Raw genomic sequence first — 16,238 nt, forward strand, 5'->3', positions numbered from 1 at the left:
GAAATGGGTCAGCGAAGGCTTCTGGGAAGATGGAGGCACAGTCTGAGGCTTGATGGAAGTTCAGAACTGAGAGATGTCATGGCATCTGTAAGATGTCATTCTATCCTGGTTGAAACTGTTATGAGAAAACTTACATCCTTTGGAGAGGAAAAAAAAAATAGCATAGAGTCTCATGTGGTCTGCCTGGGAGCTGTGCCATGCAAATGGAACCAAGTTTCTAACAGGGAGTTTTACATTTTACTCAATATTCTGAAGTTTGGTTCTGACGCAGACGGTGATCGACCAGGTTCCTGTCATCATGTGGATGCCCTCAAAAGGAGGCAGAGGTTGGATTTAATGGCACTGTTTGTTTTCCTAATGCAATGTCCTAGAAATATGCAACAGAACTGTAACGGAGATGAATCAAAAGGAGGACGCAGTACACTAAGACACAGTGCCAAGAATAACAGCAGGATAAGTGATTCCTTGTGATTTGGGTACAGTTAAGAGCTAAACTTAAGACCCAAAGCAATCCTTTGGGGACCTTAAGAATATTTCAGGGCTCTCCTCATCCTGTCCACTAAAGACCCCAAAGCTGGACTCCTGACTCATCAGTCTGGTTAGAATGGGACAGTGACAAAGCAGAAATTATAAGTCCATGGGATGCTGCCTTGCTGTGTCTGATTCTCTCACTGAGATGAGTCTCCCATCCTTCACTTGGCCATGGTTCAAGAGCTGAGCCTAGCCTCTGCCTTGATCTACTATGGCATGAGCCCATATCTGGGGAAACTTAAGGGCATCTAATTCTGTAGAACAGAAATGCTGACCTGTGCACATCCCAATCTGCGCCACCCCTTCACACCCCAAACTCAGCTGGTAGCATGCTTTGACCATAACACTTCCTTTCCTTAAAAAAGAGAAAAACTTCATGGCCAACTGCCTTTGAAGTGTAAGATCAAATAATGCCTTTGACACGTGCTTTTCCTACATTCCCTAAATAGTACCCTATAATAATTACCAATTCCTAAGTGCATTGATTTTTGCCTCCAAAATATCCCTTTATTCCCTTGGGCCCACTGGTATGATGGAACTTGCTTTCTGGGGAAGCTGGTTTGTAGCATTTGCCAATTTCATAGTGTAAACACTGCCACCTTGTCAAATATGAAGCCACCAATGGGAATCACTAAATGCAGAGTTAGGAAGAAATTAACAGAGTCAACCCCATCACATCTCTGCCTGGGCTCCATCCTGGTCTTATGCTGAGATGGTTGCTCAGCAGCTATTATTTACACCACTTCTACTCAGAGAATTACCCAGAATGTTTATACATAGAAAGCAGTATTGAAAGAAAAAGCAGAAAACACACTACATGTGGTATTTTTCTATTTCCCATACATTCATGTATGATTGCATACAAAGAAATATAACAAGGATGATTACAACCTAACAATAACAAGCATAACCACTCAGTAATAAGATTATTTTGCAGGGACGCCTGGGTGGCTCAGTGGTTGAGCATCTGTCTTCTGCCCAGGGTGTGATCCTGGAGTCCCGGGATTGAGTCCTGCATCGGGCTGCTTGCATGGAGCCTGCTTCTCTCTCTTTCTCCCTTTCTGTGTGTCTCTCATGAGTAAATAAGTAAAATCTTTTTAAAAAATTATTTTGCAATTTTTTCCTTTTTACCTTTCTCCATTTTCTTCATTTTCTACATTGAATATGTACTACTTGTGTAATTCTTTTTGAAGTTAAAAACAAGTTTGAATATTGATCTGTTCCTGCTTGTATGATGACTAATAAATCTGCTACCTCCTTGCATTGAAATGTCTCTGCATCTTCCAAAACATTTTATTCTGCCCATGGCCACCATGAACCTGGGCATGTCAAAATAGGCAGCACTGCAACCAGTCACACTTGGGTTCAAACTGGAAGACAGCATTAGACTTTTGGATTTTCAAGAACTATTTTCCCAGTGTAGAGTCTCCTGGTCTTATAGTTCATGAAAAGTAGGCTCTGGATTATTAGGCATGGCTAATGAAGACCCATAGAATTATTGAATACTGGAGCTAAGAGGAAATGTAGAGAGCATCTCTCTAATGGATCCCTGAGATCGGAGAGTGCTTTGCCCCAAATCCTCCCATCTCAATGCTCATATCTGCCAACAGTAACGCTGAAGAAACATAAGAAACCAAAGATTCAGCAATGCAATGAAATGACAAGCCTAATTCATGGAAATCTTACCTTCAACCAAAAGTTTTTTGCTGGCAGCAAAAAGCCTGAACCTTCTTCTGAATCCTGCAGTCTAAGACAAGTCAGGAAGGCCAAAGAGACTTTCATAAACCTGGCCAATAGAGTGGCCATACAATATCAGACAGAAAAAGCCCAGAATCCAAATTTCTTCTCATACCTGACCTGCCCCAGACTATATTACACACCTGCTGTCTTCAATAGTTTTACTGAGGCCTCAGTCAACAAACTTACCCCAGAGAAAGGAACATATATTACAGCCTCTTTGCTGATTGTCCTGAAGGACAAGAAAATCTGAGGCAGTTAGCAGCAATTTCGTAGGTACTGAGGCCCCAGACAAACCTATCAGAACGCAGTCTTTCCTTTCACAAGCTCATCAGCTCCCAAGAAAATTCTGACCAGAAGACAATGTCAAATCTGAGAGTGGAGGAAACCATTTCTGTGCAACCTGTTCACTTGCCAAGCTGACTAGTACAGCAGGTTGTGCCTTCCCTCCTGCCACTACCTTTCACCTACAGCAAAAGCAACATGGCCTCCAGGATGGGGGACATAGGGCCATCATCCCACAGAGTCCTAGGGGGACACACTACTGCTGCTCAGACCCAGACCACTGTGGAAACCCCGAGGCACAGGAGGAGCTACAGATCCAGCAGAGCAAAGTGACAGTGGACCACCAGCCTGGCTTCCTGGGAACCCTGGGCTCTAAGGCCACCCCTACACAGTGAGGGCAGCACCCCCTAGAGCCATAGCTATGGTCTTCAGGTCAAGGATTCTGCTCTGCCCTGCATACAACTACACCCATACATAGTTATGTAGAATTCAACAGCTCAATAGAAATCACTTCTGATTCTTTTACCTGCTTACCTGGATCTGAATTCTTCTGTAATATTTTTAATTAATCCAGGTGAGCCCTTCTTCAGGAATAATGAACCCCAATGACTCAAAATTACAGAGTGTTCCACATGTCCAAGGTCTATCAAGGACATTATTCCACCATGAGGACTAGAGAGACCTTCCCTGCCTTCATAGATTCAGCTCGTTAAGTAGAACATACATGAGCCTTAGTTTGAAAAGACAAAGACGCTCTCTCTTTAGCAAAAAAATAGACAAAAGGGCAGGGAAAGGGGGTGAAGTGCGTCATAGCCAGCCCAGGAGAATCCCCTGGTCTTACCATTACATGTGATGCTTTCAGATGGGTTCTTAGTACCTAATTTTGAGGGAAAGAGTGGAAGGAACTAGCCAATGCTTTTGCATGCTTAGTTTCTGCCCATGACACTGAACTCAAGAGAACTGAGACCTTTGAAGAAACCAAAGATGGTTCAAATGACTCGCGAGAATAATTTAACTCGGTGCTCCTTGCTGAAGTTTCCTAATTGTAAAGCAGAACCAGCAGCCACTGACACAGAAGGCCTACCCCGCAGATGGAGAAGAGCTGAAGCACTGAAACTGAGCCTGACTGACCTCCCCAGCCCTGGGGGGCAGCGCCTCCTTCAGGACCAGCAAAGCAAGTTCTCATCATCAAATTGGCTTCAGAGCAGAAGGCTTATTAACATCTGGAGATCCAAGGACTCTCTTCCAGGCTTGGAGACCAGAGGAAAGGGGACATAAGAAGGGAGGCGGTCCCCAGGGCAAGGGGAGTCTACATTGTTGCCCCAAGAGAGGCCACTTCCCTCCTAAAATGCTTGGGATTTTCCACATCAGTCGGGGAAAGTAACAAGGCAAAGCACTGACAGCGAAGCTGCAAGGGCCTCCTCATTGACCTCCACGTGCAGGTGGGATCCGGCACTGAACAGGCTGATGTGCCCCTGTCGTGGGATGGGGAGAGCTTGGCACAACCCCAGCACACCTTTGCCCTCAGGAAAGCTCAGGCCAGAAGAAGAAGTCACCAGGAATGATAATCGGGCATCAGAGTTGAGACTGTGCTGGCCAGGACTGGGATAGGGCCAGGCTAGGAACTGTCCAGAGCTCTGGTCTCTAGGCCTGGCTGTCCTCCAAGATCAGTCAGCTCTTTCCAAGTAGACACACCACATGGCCCTCATAGTCTCTCTCCACGTAATACCACTGCTTTTCCCAAAGCAGACATTTCCCAGAGCCTTACAGGCCGGCTGTCAGCTCAGCAGGACTCAATCCCGGAAGAAGCTGTTAAATAATCCACTGTTTCAGTCTGTAAACTTCTTATGACTTAGTGTCAAGTGAAACTACATTCTGACAGCAGTGCAAGTTTCCTAGTACCCAGTGACTTCTCTTTTGTTCTTGGAAACCTCCCTCTCACTAGATCACAGACCCACCTACTCCCAATCCCTGGAATAAAGACAGTACAACACCACATTTGAACCTGTGAGATGCGGAGAACACGTCTTTTCCTGAGAGCCTAAGGCCAAATGGAAGTTACTTTTTCTCCTTCACCTTGAATGCACTGATGAACTCTCTGAATGGGACCCCACCACATGTGGGAGAGCAATCATGGGCAGTATTCTGAGGGGCACAGATAGGACCAGCCAGCCTGAATAAACCAAAGCTACTTGGTTTCTCTTCTTCCTGCCCATATGTTCACATTTGTCCTGCCTCTCTTGGTCTCAGCTGCCAGTCACTTCAAAACAGCTATGGTGCAATCCAGCAATTAAGGTTATTAATTAATAAATGTTGACAACATGGCCTTTCCTGGTCATTTGTATGTATTAAAATATGATGCATGAGTTCTCCAGCTGGATTATTCATTGAGATCCAAAGAAAGGAAGCTATCATGGTGGAGTTGCAGATGTTGCATTAATGCTTGGGAGCAAAAGAGCCCATTTCTCCCATAAGTAAATGCCAGCTTCAAGGCACTGATGCTAATATAGATCCTAGAGGGCTAGTGATATGCAAGATATCTTCTAACCTCCCCAAACTCTGCATTCCCATCTCCACATAACTTGCTCTTTCCTGGCTGCCAGAAGCATAGGATCTGATAAAGTCAGACCCCCTCACCCTGGTGGGGCACTTTTGAGACTTTGAATAATGATGATGACCATGGACAGGGAAGGCTGAGTGCTTGTGTCACAAAAACACTTGGCAGAAAGCCTTGGAAATGGTGTAGGGGAAAAACAAACTGGGCTCAATATCTAAATTTAGAGCCCAGATCTGAGGATCTTTATGTTCTCAAAGAAGAGGAGAATCTATTTTCCCTTCATTTTCCACTTTTGCTGTAAGGCATTTTCAACAAAACACAGAATCTCATTTCTTCAGAGGAAAAATAACTGGGAGACCAGCTGATCTCTGGCACGGTGGCTGCACTCATTCCCAGCGGGCAGGCCCGCATGTGGACCAGCGGAGCTGAGCTCAAGGAGCTCTCCGACGCAGACCCCCAGTCTGCAGCAAGGTCATACAGCAAGGGGCAGCAGTGCTGGGTGTTAAACCCACGCTGTACGACTCAAAAGTCTGTGCTCTACAATGCAGAGAACTGCCTAGGTGGCATCCACACAATGGTGAATTATAGCATGTGTATATTTGTGTACAAATTGTATACATGTGTGTACAGTATATAAACCAGTCATGTATGCAGAGGTACCTAGGTAGCCAAGAAAACCTCACCCAGATCAGGCTAACAGGATTTCGTTGAAAATACTGTGGGTCAGGGGCTACCTTAAGGAGAGGAGCTGGAAAGGAAGATTTACTTTTTCTTTATGCCCTCATGTCCTGTTTGAACATCTTATCATGTACGTATACTTCCTACTTGAAAAACTTTTAATTGAAAAGAAAGATCTGTATGTTGTTGTTGAGGCACCAACACAGGCAGAGGGAGAAGCTGGTTACGTGGAGGGAGCCTGACGCAGGACTTGATCCTAGGTCTCCATGATCACACCCAGAGCTGAAGGCAGTGCTAAACCACTAAGCCACCAGGGCTGCCCCCAAGTCATATTTTCTAAAACATAGATATATATGAGAAAAAGCAATCCCACACGACAGAGGCTTTTTGCAAGCATCACAGTGGGGCTGGAAGAGGTGTCTTCATTCAGCGCAGGAGATAGGACTCGGCCGGTGGTGTCTGAGTTGCTCAAGACCAGAGAACAGTAAAAGCGAAAACATTCAATCATCCTCTCCCATTTTCATTTTCAAAGAAAAAACCCCACTATGGCCACAGGACCTGCCTCTGTTTAGAAAGAAAGTCAGTAAAAGAAAGGATGACCTCACTTTCCCCGGCAGGTGGGTACTAGTGTTGTTCACAAAACAAAACTGGAATAAATCAATTCATATTTTAAATACCCTAGCAGAGGTCCTTGTATTAGCAATCCTGATGAGATCTTCTTTGCAAAGCAAAGAACCTGATTGTGATAACACTGTGTTTTGTATTTCTTTCTTTTTGTTTGTTCTTTTTTTTTTTTTTTTTTTTAATGCTGTACAGAGGTCCTAGTTTCAGTCTGGAGCCAATCTTCTGAGCTTCCTGGATGTCTGAGAGACTGGTAGGTCAGCTTGGTTCTAGAGCCCATTTGCATGAGACCAAGGACTCTCCAGCAAGAGACGTCATTAGAAGGTAGTACAGGCTCAACTGAATAAGAAAACCTAGGGCAAGCGTGATTCAGAGCCTCAGAGCCTTGTCTGTGTTTGGAGATTCCTTCTCAGGCACCTCTGGACTCAAAACAAGCCGTACAGCAGGAGGGAGCTATGAACACAAGCTCTGGAAAATGTCACAAGGTCCTCCTTTGACATCCCATCAAAGAGGTGAGTAATATTCTCTCCATTTCTGCCCCAAACCAAATGGGTATCGCTAACTTGAGGGCTCCAGCAGAGACAATACTCACCTGGGCTTCTCAAGGTTCCCCCCTCAGAAGCAGGATCACCCTCTTGCCAGCAGTGGGACAGCATCAGCAGCACATAGAAGCAGGATCACCCTCTTGCCAGCAGTGGGACAGCATCAGCAGCACATGACACAGAGATCCAAGTCTTCACCAGGGCCCCTGTGCAGAGAGCAGGGCTAACGCTGACCTGGATGGATTGGGCTAGAAGAGGTGAGCAAGAGAGTGGCAGATGCTTCATGGTGGCACAAAGGGGTCATGTACATACATGCACTGCACACTGTGCCTGGAAATGCCTGGAGACAACTGTAGGAGATCTGGGGGCAGTCAGGTAGTCCTGCAACAACAGCTGGTAGCAGAGACAACCAGGGAAGGGAAGTCCCGCAGATGGCTCCTAGTGGCATCTTACTTGTAACCCCAGGCTAGTGGGCTGTGTTGTGGTCTGAGGAAGCTCAGGTCAAAACGTCTTAGGTTTTCACAAATATGAATTAACTGGAATGCTAAATCCTAGCCCGCTAATCTGGTAATTAAAGTATTTTTTTAATCATAGCCTTAGCTTCTTACCCTGCCCCACCCCCCGCCACCAAACTTCGTGCATGACTTCAGCTTTCCTTTCCTTCTTAAGACGTGCCAAAATGCTGAGTCACTAATAAATAAATAAATGAAAAAAAATTAAAAAGCAGAAAAGAAAGTAAAGGAAGAGAGTGATCCTGCTTCTTAGCACTAGCCTTCGTAATGACCTAAGCGGCACTTCTTCCCCCCCGGTTGTGATTCCTGTGATGCTAAAGGACGTCACATTGCACAATCTTAATAAGGTTTCCAATCAGCCCCACCCGCCCTGGCCCCACCCCCAACAAAGATTTATCAAAGTGGGTTTTTCCCGAGTCTCAATATTAGAGTCTCAACCCCCAATAAATATGAGACTGGAGATGTCTGAGGCTCATTCTGCCCTCGAGCCCACCAGGAACGAAAGAGAGCTCCATCTGCCCTCCAGGACCCCAGCTATGAACTCCCTCTCCACAAGTAAGTGAAGGAAATCCCTAGCCCTAGCCTGCTTGGCAGCCGGGCCTGACTGAGGGAGGGGTGTGTGTCCGCTGGGAGGGCTGGCTGGCGGCCAGCAGCCAGGAGCACAGCTCCCCCAGCTGTTCAGTCGGCTCACTGGCTGCTCTCCCTTGCCTCCGGCACAGGCGCCTTCTCCCTGGGGCTGCTCCTGGTGATGGCTACTGCTTTCCCTACCCCGGGACCCCTGGCAGGAGATTCCAAGGATGATGCCACTTCAAATAGTCTACCACTCACCTCTGCAAACAAAGTGGAAGAACTCATTAAGTACATCCTCGGCAAAATCTCTGCACTGAGAAAGGAGGTGGGTAGGCTCAAATGAGGGTGATAAAGGGCCTGTGTGGGCATTCATCTCCTGGCCCCTGGATGTGGACCAGGGCTTCTGCACTGGGAGGTCTTTGCTAGATTCCGGGGCAGTTCAGATTTCAGGCCACAGAAATCTGAACAGACAGGGCCAGACTGTCTGTTGTACTTCTTTTCTACTGCTGGTCTCAGGGAGCTCCTTTCCCTCCTGGAAAATACACAGTTGGGCTGAAATCCATGCCCCCTGGCCCATTCCCAGCTCCATACTTGGCATGAGCTGGGCGGCACTGACTCTCAGGACTTCCTTTTCCCTAGCCAAAAAATAAGGTCTATCAATCTTCTTTGTGTCTTTTGGACTTTGGAAGGGTTAGCAAATTGCCACCTGAAATAAATGGTGAGCTTCTCAGGACATTCACAGGACTTTTAGGTTATGGAGGTTCAGTGGTTAGGGACTCCCCAGAGTCATCCCAGATGCGTATCTGATAGCCTACCGAAGTGGCAAAGTCATGGGTAGGTTAAAGCAGCTCCAAAGTTTTAAAGGTAGTTTTAAGGTAGTTTGGCTCTGTTTGGTGGAAAGGAGAGAACATAGGAGAGAGTTCTGGGAACCCTGAACCAGCTTTGTGATTTTTGGCAAATTCCCTACCATCTCTGGGCTCCCCTCTGTAAAACTGTGGAATTGGGCTAGATGATCTCATAGGTCCTTCTAGCTGGAACATGATATAGTTCAAATTATATTCACCTAGTTATCATCAAAAATGCTGTCATTTATCAAGTACCTACTATGTGCCACATACTTTATGTAAATATTATGTCTCATCTTCACAAAAAAAACTTACAAGGAAGGAGTTTCATTGAAGAGATATTTGAAGAGATAGGGACACCAAGACTGAGGAGAAGTAACAAGTGTGAAGTCTTGATGAGCCCAGAATTGAACCCAAGTGTGCCCATCTTCACTAGACCATGCTTGCCTAGGTGTTAATGTGCCGTGACTTCATTTTCTTAGAGAACCTTGAGTCCTGGTAAAACATGACTTGGCCCCCTAGTGGTGTTTGTTTTAGGGGCACTTATGTGATAACTGCTGGTATTCCTTCCCAGATGTGTGACAAGTTTAACAAGTGTGAAGACAGCAAGGAGGCACTGGCAGAAAATAACCTACATCTTCCCAAACTGGAGGGAAAAGATGGATGCTTCCAATCTGGGTTCAATCAGGTATGAACACATAACACTCACTTTTAGCTATTCCTTAGTCAAAAGTTTTCCCTTTTACCTGCGGTATCTGTATGCATATAGACCAAGGCAGACAACAAAGAAGGGGATAAATGTACATTTCATGAGGAGGCCAACTTAAATCTCTCTAAAGGCAACTGATTTTGGAATGGCATGGTTAGAGGATAGCCCCTCTGTGTTGGGATTTTCACACCTGCAAATGTTAGAAACCCTAGCAGGTTCAACTAATTCATCCTGAACAATGAATTCTCTTCCTAAGGCTGCCCTTAGCGGGATCCAGGTCTGCCCTCCCTGGAGAGGTCATTCTCTCCACCCTTCTCCCTTCAGACAGTGGGATATCCTGAACTGACTTCTGATTAGTCCACAAAAGGAGGTTTCAGCCCAATATTGACAAGGGCAAGAGTATAGCCAGAAGGAAGAGTATTAAGGAGAGAATCAGAGAAGGACCTCCTCTTCCAGCATCTATCAGGCTTTGGGTAAAACTGATTAAATGATATCTCTGTCCAGATAGTTAAAATGAGGCATCTGATGCTGTCTGACATCTCAAAATATGATGCTCGAAGTATTTGAACTTCCCTGGAGGGGCAGAGGGAGAAGTTGCTGAATTATAGCAATTTTAACTTTTAAAATGGATTCTGTCTTCCTAGCAATAATCAATTTCCCTATCTTTCCTCTTAGGAGACCTGCTTGACAAGAATCACTACCGGTCTTACGGAGTTTCAGCTACACCTGAATATCCTCCAGAACAACTATGAGGGTGATAAGGAAAATGCCAAGTCTGTGCACACGAGTACCAAGATCCTGGTCCAGATGCTAAAGAGCAAGGTAAGCATTTCCTTGTGCCCTCCCTTGATGTGAGGAAGACAAGCTCAAAGACCAGAGCCTAGACAACTTGGAGATGCAAAGCCAATTCAAAAGAGATGGCCACACGTAGAGGAAAGGAGGAAAGGATCTAAGAAATATTTCCTGATAAAATCTTTTTTTTTTCCTTTTGGCTCTCTTCTGCAAAAGAACATCAACAATTATGCTTAAAACTATATTAAATGATTTTAACAACAACCTCTACTAGAGCAGCTTAAGAAATAGGAAAAAAATCTATAGAGGCAGAAGGAAGCACATCCAATCCTGCTCAGTGATCCATAACAAAGAACAGAGGGAACAAAAATTATTTTAATTATTACCAACTGATATTCTTGTCATTGTGGTAGCTTCAACTCTTTCCCCTTACTTTTTGCCAGAAGAGTCAATACTGAGAAACGGTGAAAGGCTAGAACAGCAGGTACCAAAAGCTTTGAGCACTGCCAGCTAGCCATTCAAATGCCACAGAATGGAGGCTTGAGGGTACAGTGGGTGGATGTGTCAAACATAACACAGTGAGAAGGGCCCTAGATGGAGAAGCAGGCACTTGGGTATTGACACTTCCACTCACTACCTTTTCTAGCTGTTTCCCTTAAACCACTGCTTCTCCCACTTTAAAATGCATACCAAACCCCTGGGGATCTTGTCACAGTGTTAGAGTCTGATCTAGCAGGTCTGGAGTGAGACCTGAGATTTGCATCTCTCACAAGCTCCAGGTAATGCCAATCCTGCAGTGCATGAGAAGCACACTTTGGAGGTGCAAGGCCTCCCACAACTATCTAGACTCATGTCAGTGGGTCTGTGGAAAGGTATTTCCCGGTCCTCCTTACACCATTAGATCCTCAGATCCAACTGGATGGGCTATGTGCCACACTATTTAGCATAAGGGAAGACAAGATACCGTGGCTGCCCTCAAGATGCTCATGGTCTAACAGAGATAGAGCAGTGAAGGGTGATTAGAATTCAGTTGCCATGAAAAGGCTTCACGTAGGGTGGGCTCTGAGGAGAGGTACCTCACCCTACCTGGGTGAATCGGGGCAGACCGCCCCAAGTAGTCTCCTTCATCCCAAATTTGAATGTCTTCCCTCAGCCCTGAGCACCCCTCCACTGCAAAGAATTTGCTCAATATTTAAATAGTTCTTTTTGCTACCTTTTCCTTTCAGGTAAAGAATCAGGATGAAGTGACCACTCCGGACCCAACCAGAGACGCCAGCCTGCAGGCTATCTTGCAGTCGCAGAATGAGTGGCTGAAGCACACAACAATTCACCTCATCCTGCGGAGTCTGGAGGATTTCCTGCAGTTCAGCCTGAGGGCTGTTCGGATAATGTAGCCTGGGCATCTAAGATTGCTGTAGTTCATGGGCATTCCTTTCTCCAGTCAGAAACCTGTGCAGTGGGCACAAAACTTATGTTGTTCTCTGTGAGGAACTAAAAGTATGAGCGTTAGGACACTATTTTAATTATTTTTAATTTATTGATATTTAAATATGTGATATTGAGTTAATTTATATAAGTAATAGATATTTATATTTTTTATGAAGTGCCACTTGAAATATTTTATGTATTCATTTTGAAAAAGTTAACATAAAATGCTATGCGGCTTGAATATCCTCGATGTTTCGGAGCCAGGTCATTTCTTGGAATGTGTAGGTTTACCTCAAATACATGGCTAACTTATGCATATTTTTAAAAGAAATATTTATACTGTGTTTATATAATGTTTAAATTGTTTTTATACCAATAAACACCTTTTTAAAAAAAAATCAGCAGCTAAGCCTCTATGTGTCCTGTGAAGCTTAATATGAACAAATTTCTGTCACGAGCACCACTACCAGCCAGAAAGAGCTACAGTCACCTGGAGAAAGGTAGAAAGGAGCACCTCCTGCATGGCGGGCACGTGCTGTATATGCTACATCTATGATGCTCAATCCCAGCCCCTGTACACACTTTTATGGACGTAGGAGAAGGGACTTCCCAAAGTCACCCAGCTAGAAGGTAAGGCACAGATTTTAAATCCAGGTCTAATTGCCTCCGGGCATCCTACTCTTAACCTTTAGGGTCCCACAGCTTCCCGGGGAACATTTTCAAAGATGTAGAAAATCCCAAGACATGTTAATATAGGGAATGCATGTAAAGATGCAATCAAAAGCCTTTGAAATGACAACCACTGTGTAAGACCTAGCAGTGTGCACTTCCAAACATTAACTAAAAGTTCTATCTCCCCCCTCTGGGTTCCTTAAACATTACACCTCTCTGCCTATCAAAGCACCTACCACATTGTGTAGTCTAGGTCTTGTTAGAGGAGGCTATAAAGGTCTTGCCAGTGTAAGTCATGTACCATCAAACATCAGGACATGACATTTTCTCTGCTAGATTTAAAAACGTCTTAAAACTGATGGGTTTTTCTTTCCAGCCAGGCTTCTTTCTTCAAGAAGGCAGACCATTGTGTTTATCTTTGCATCCTGAGCCCATGGCTCAGAACTTGAACATAGGAGGCCCCAATAAACATTTGTTAAATGAAGAAACCATACACAGGTGATCAAACTCTAAGACATCTCAATTTGGGGGGACATGAACTGTTGGTCAATGAGTGAAGAAATTATAAGTACGGTGTCCTTATGTACCTTCACTTTCAAGAAAAAAATGCAAGAATTTGGAAGAAATAGTCTAAGAACTTCTAGAACAGGCAATGAATAGTCAGTATGTATATATCTACATCCATTTCCTTTCCCACCAGCAGTATTCTTCATAGTAAGAGAGGAAATCTGAGTAATTGCACCAGAGCCCCTCTATCCCATCTCAAGGTTGTGCTGGGAATTTAGTAAAGATTCCCCCTTTTCAGCCCCAGCAGTATGAAGATTCTGTCTTCTTTTTTTTTTTTTTTTTTTAATTTTTTTTATTTATGATAGTCAGAGAGAGAGAGAGAGAGGCAGAGACACAGGCAGAGGGAGAAGCAGGCTCCATGCACCGGGAGCCCGACGTGGGACTCGATCCCGGGTCTCCAGGATCGCGCCCTGGGCCAAAGGCAAGCGCCAAACCACTGCGCCACCCAGGGATCCCCAAGATTCTGTCTTCTAATAAAGCTTTCCTCACTCTGGCTACCATATACTTCTTCCTCCATGAGAAGAATCTGCTGAGCAAGGAAAGGTCCATAGAGGCAAGAGCTGAGAGGGGCCAAGCAAGCAGGACAAACCAGGAATGCCTGGGTGGTTAAGTGTCTGCCTTCAGCTCAGGTCATAATCCCAGGGTCCTGGGACGGAGCCTGCATCTGGCTCCCTGCTCAGCAGGGAGTCTGCTTCTCCATCTCCCTCTGCCTCTTTCCTGACTTGTGCTCTCTCTCTCTTTCTCACTTACTCTCCCTCTCTCAAATAAATAAAATCTTAAAACAAAAAGGATAAACCAACTCACATGCTCTAAGAATAGACTATTAATAATGATAATAGCAATATAAGCATCATTGAGTACTTACCATGTGCCACACATGGTTCAATGTATGTATTACTTCAGGCACATTTATTAACCAAAGGAGCAGGAAGTCTAAGCAACTTGTATAAAATCACAAAGTGTGTAAATTCCATAGCACACTTCCTGTTATCCTTTCAAATCTGTTCTCCACTTCTTCAGAGTAATAGAGTTTGAATTGGACCTGTGGTTCCCCATCTAGAGGCTCATTTCCCATTCTCTTTTGCAGGTAGATATGACTATGCTGGAAAAAAAATAGCTCATTAGAAAAGTCTGCTTGTAAGCTTAGCCCTTAACTGGCATCTGGCAACTTGACTGGCAAATACTTACCTACATCAATCTAAAACTTTCCACAATGGTAAGAGTGCCTAAACTGTACAAACCATTCATATTAATCATCTGCTTTCCTTCTCAGAATATGAAATTTTAATATGTGCAAAGCAGAGGATGTTCCACTAAAAACTATGGGCATGGAGTTGCTAGTGAATTTCCCTGGTAGACAGGTGTTATCACAACTTGTTGCTGGAGGAATTAAGTGCATCCTGTGTGACTCCCCTGGAAGAAGATTCTTGTAAGTTTGTGCCTGATTTCCTCCAGAATTCAACCCATGTGTCTCTTCCTTTTGCTGAGTTGCACCTCATCCTTTTGCTGTAATAAATCATAGCCATGTGTATGAGTCCTGTGACTCATTTACACTGAGTCCTGTGAGCCCTCCCTAGTAAATCACTGAAGCTGAGGGTGGTGCTGGGAACCCCCAACAGAGTGGCTAAGTTTTCATCAATGAAACGTGAGTAGAATTGATGTAATTTTACTCTCACTTGCCAAAAAAGATATTAGTTGCCCTTCATTTCAAATGTTTCACCTTTCTGTGGATTAGAAACAAATGTTGTGAATCAGCTTCAATCACGCCGAACAGAGTAATACTCATACATTCATTGTCCAATGTGGTAGACAGTAACCACCAGTGTGCATTTAATTTTAATTTTCAATTCACTAAAATTATGTAAAATTTAAAATTCAGTCCTCCAATTTCACACATGCTAGGGGTTATCATATTGGGCAATGCGAATACATTTCCATCATTGCAGACATTTCTACTGGACAACCCTGCCTTAGAAATTAGTGCAGCAAAGAGATGAATGGAACCATGATCACTAAATGACCTCATGGAGTTGAATAAGCTCACCACCCTGGACCACCAATTACTGGACTGTTAGATGATAAGGAAACATACTTCTACCTTATTTAAGCAACCATATTTGAGGATATCCTTGTTAAAGCAGCTTACCCTGTACTCTAACATAGCTCATGATTTATTCTTAACCAAAGATGAAAAACATGCATGAAGCAAAGTAACTGTGTAGGACAGGAGCAGATTCAGAATATCTAAGTAGCACAGCTTCCCTTAGTACCCAGGTCTTTAATCAGGGAACATGCCAGTTGGTAACATTGTCCGTATGGGCAGAGTCTAAATCCCAAAAGCTCAATTCTTGCTCTTTCATGCCCTTTTGTATTATCATTCAGGAAGAATTTACACAAACAATCCATGTAGTTCCTTCTAATTTAAGCATTTGGTGCTATACATTTCCTTGTCAGTGCTGCTATAGTTTGTTTCACAAAGTTTCATATACTGTATTTCCATTTTCACTCAGTTCAGTATATTTTTTTATTTCTCTTGAGACTTCTTTGACTCATGGATTATTCAGATAATTTTTAAATCATCTTTCTGATACCCATTTCTAATTTGATTACATTGTGCTCAGAGAACATACTTTATATTATTTCAATTCTTTAAAATATGTTGAGGTTTGTTTTATGGCCCAGGATATGGTCTATCTTGGTATGTCCCATGGCTTCTTGAAAATAATATATATTCTGTTGCTGTTAGGTGAAGTGTTTTATATGTCAGTTAGCACCTGTTAGTTGAATTCTTCTATCTTTGACTTTCTCTCTACTTGTTCTATTGACTGTTGAAAGGAGTACTGATGTTGCCAACTAGAATTGTGAATTTGTCTATTTTTCCTTTTAGTTTACTTAGTTTTTGCTTCATATATTTTGCAGTTCTGTGATAAAGTGAACACAGAGTTGGGATTACTAGGTTTTCCTCGTAGCTTGGCCCTTTTGTTATTATGTAATAATTCTGCTTTGGTAATTTTCTTTGCTCTAAGTCTGCTTTATCTGCTATTAATACACCTACTTCTGCTCTCTTTTGTTTAAGATATGCATGGTATATATTTTTCCATCCTTTTACTTTTAACCTACATACATCATTTGAACTACTTGAAGTGAGTTTCTTGTTTGGGTCATATTTTAAAAAACACAGTGTGAATCTCT

General features: G+C 43.7%; 1 protein-coding gene across 1 annotated transcript; it reads left to right on the forward strand.

Moving 5' to 3' along the window:
• Positions 1-7,970: 7,970 nt before the first annotated feature.
• On the forward strand, positions 7,971-12,936 carry IL6 (interleukin 6). Its single transcript, XM_041728119.1, has 4 exons — positions 7,971-8,358; positions 9,453-9,566; positions 10,263-10,409; positions 11,606-12,936. Exons 1-4 carry the CDS (start codon positions 8,212-8,214, stop codon positions 11,771-11,773), a joined length of 576 nt encoding a protein of 191 aa, XP_041584053.1. The 5' UTR covers positions 7,971-8,211; the 3' UTR covers positions 11,774-12,936.
• The last annotated feature ends 3,302 nt before the right edge of the window (positions 12,937-16,238 follow it).

This window comes from Vulpes lagopus, chromosome 13 (assembly GCF_018345385.1).
Source record: "Vulpes lagopus strain Blue_001 chromosome 13, ASM1834538v1, whole genome shotgun sequence".
Lineage (NCBI taxonomy): Eukaryota > Metazoa > Chordata > Mammalia > Carnivora > Canidae > Vulpes > Vulpes lagopus.

Excerpts from the sequence above, each read along its gene's own strand:
- IL6 (XM_041728119.1), top strand. The coding sequence starts at position 8,212 with ATGGCTACTGCTTTCCCTACCCCGGGACCCCTGGCAGGAGATTCCAAG. Across the intron at positions 8,359-9,452 it reads TCTCTGCACTGAGAAAGGAG|ATGTGTGACAAGTTTAACAA; the intron begins GTGGGTAGGCTC and ends ATTCCTTCCCAG. Across the intron at positions 10,410-11,605 it reads TCCAGATGCTAAAGAGCAAG|GTAAAGAATCAGGATGAAGT; the intron begins GTAAGCATTTCC and ends TTTTCCTTTCAG.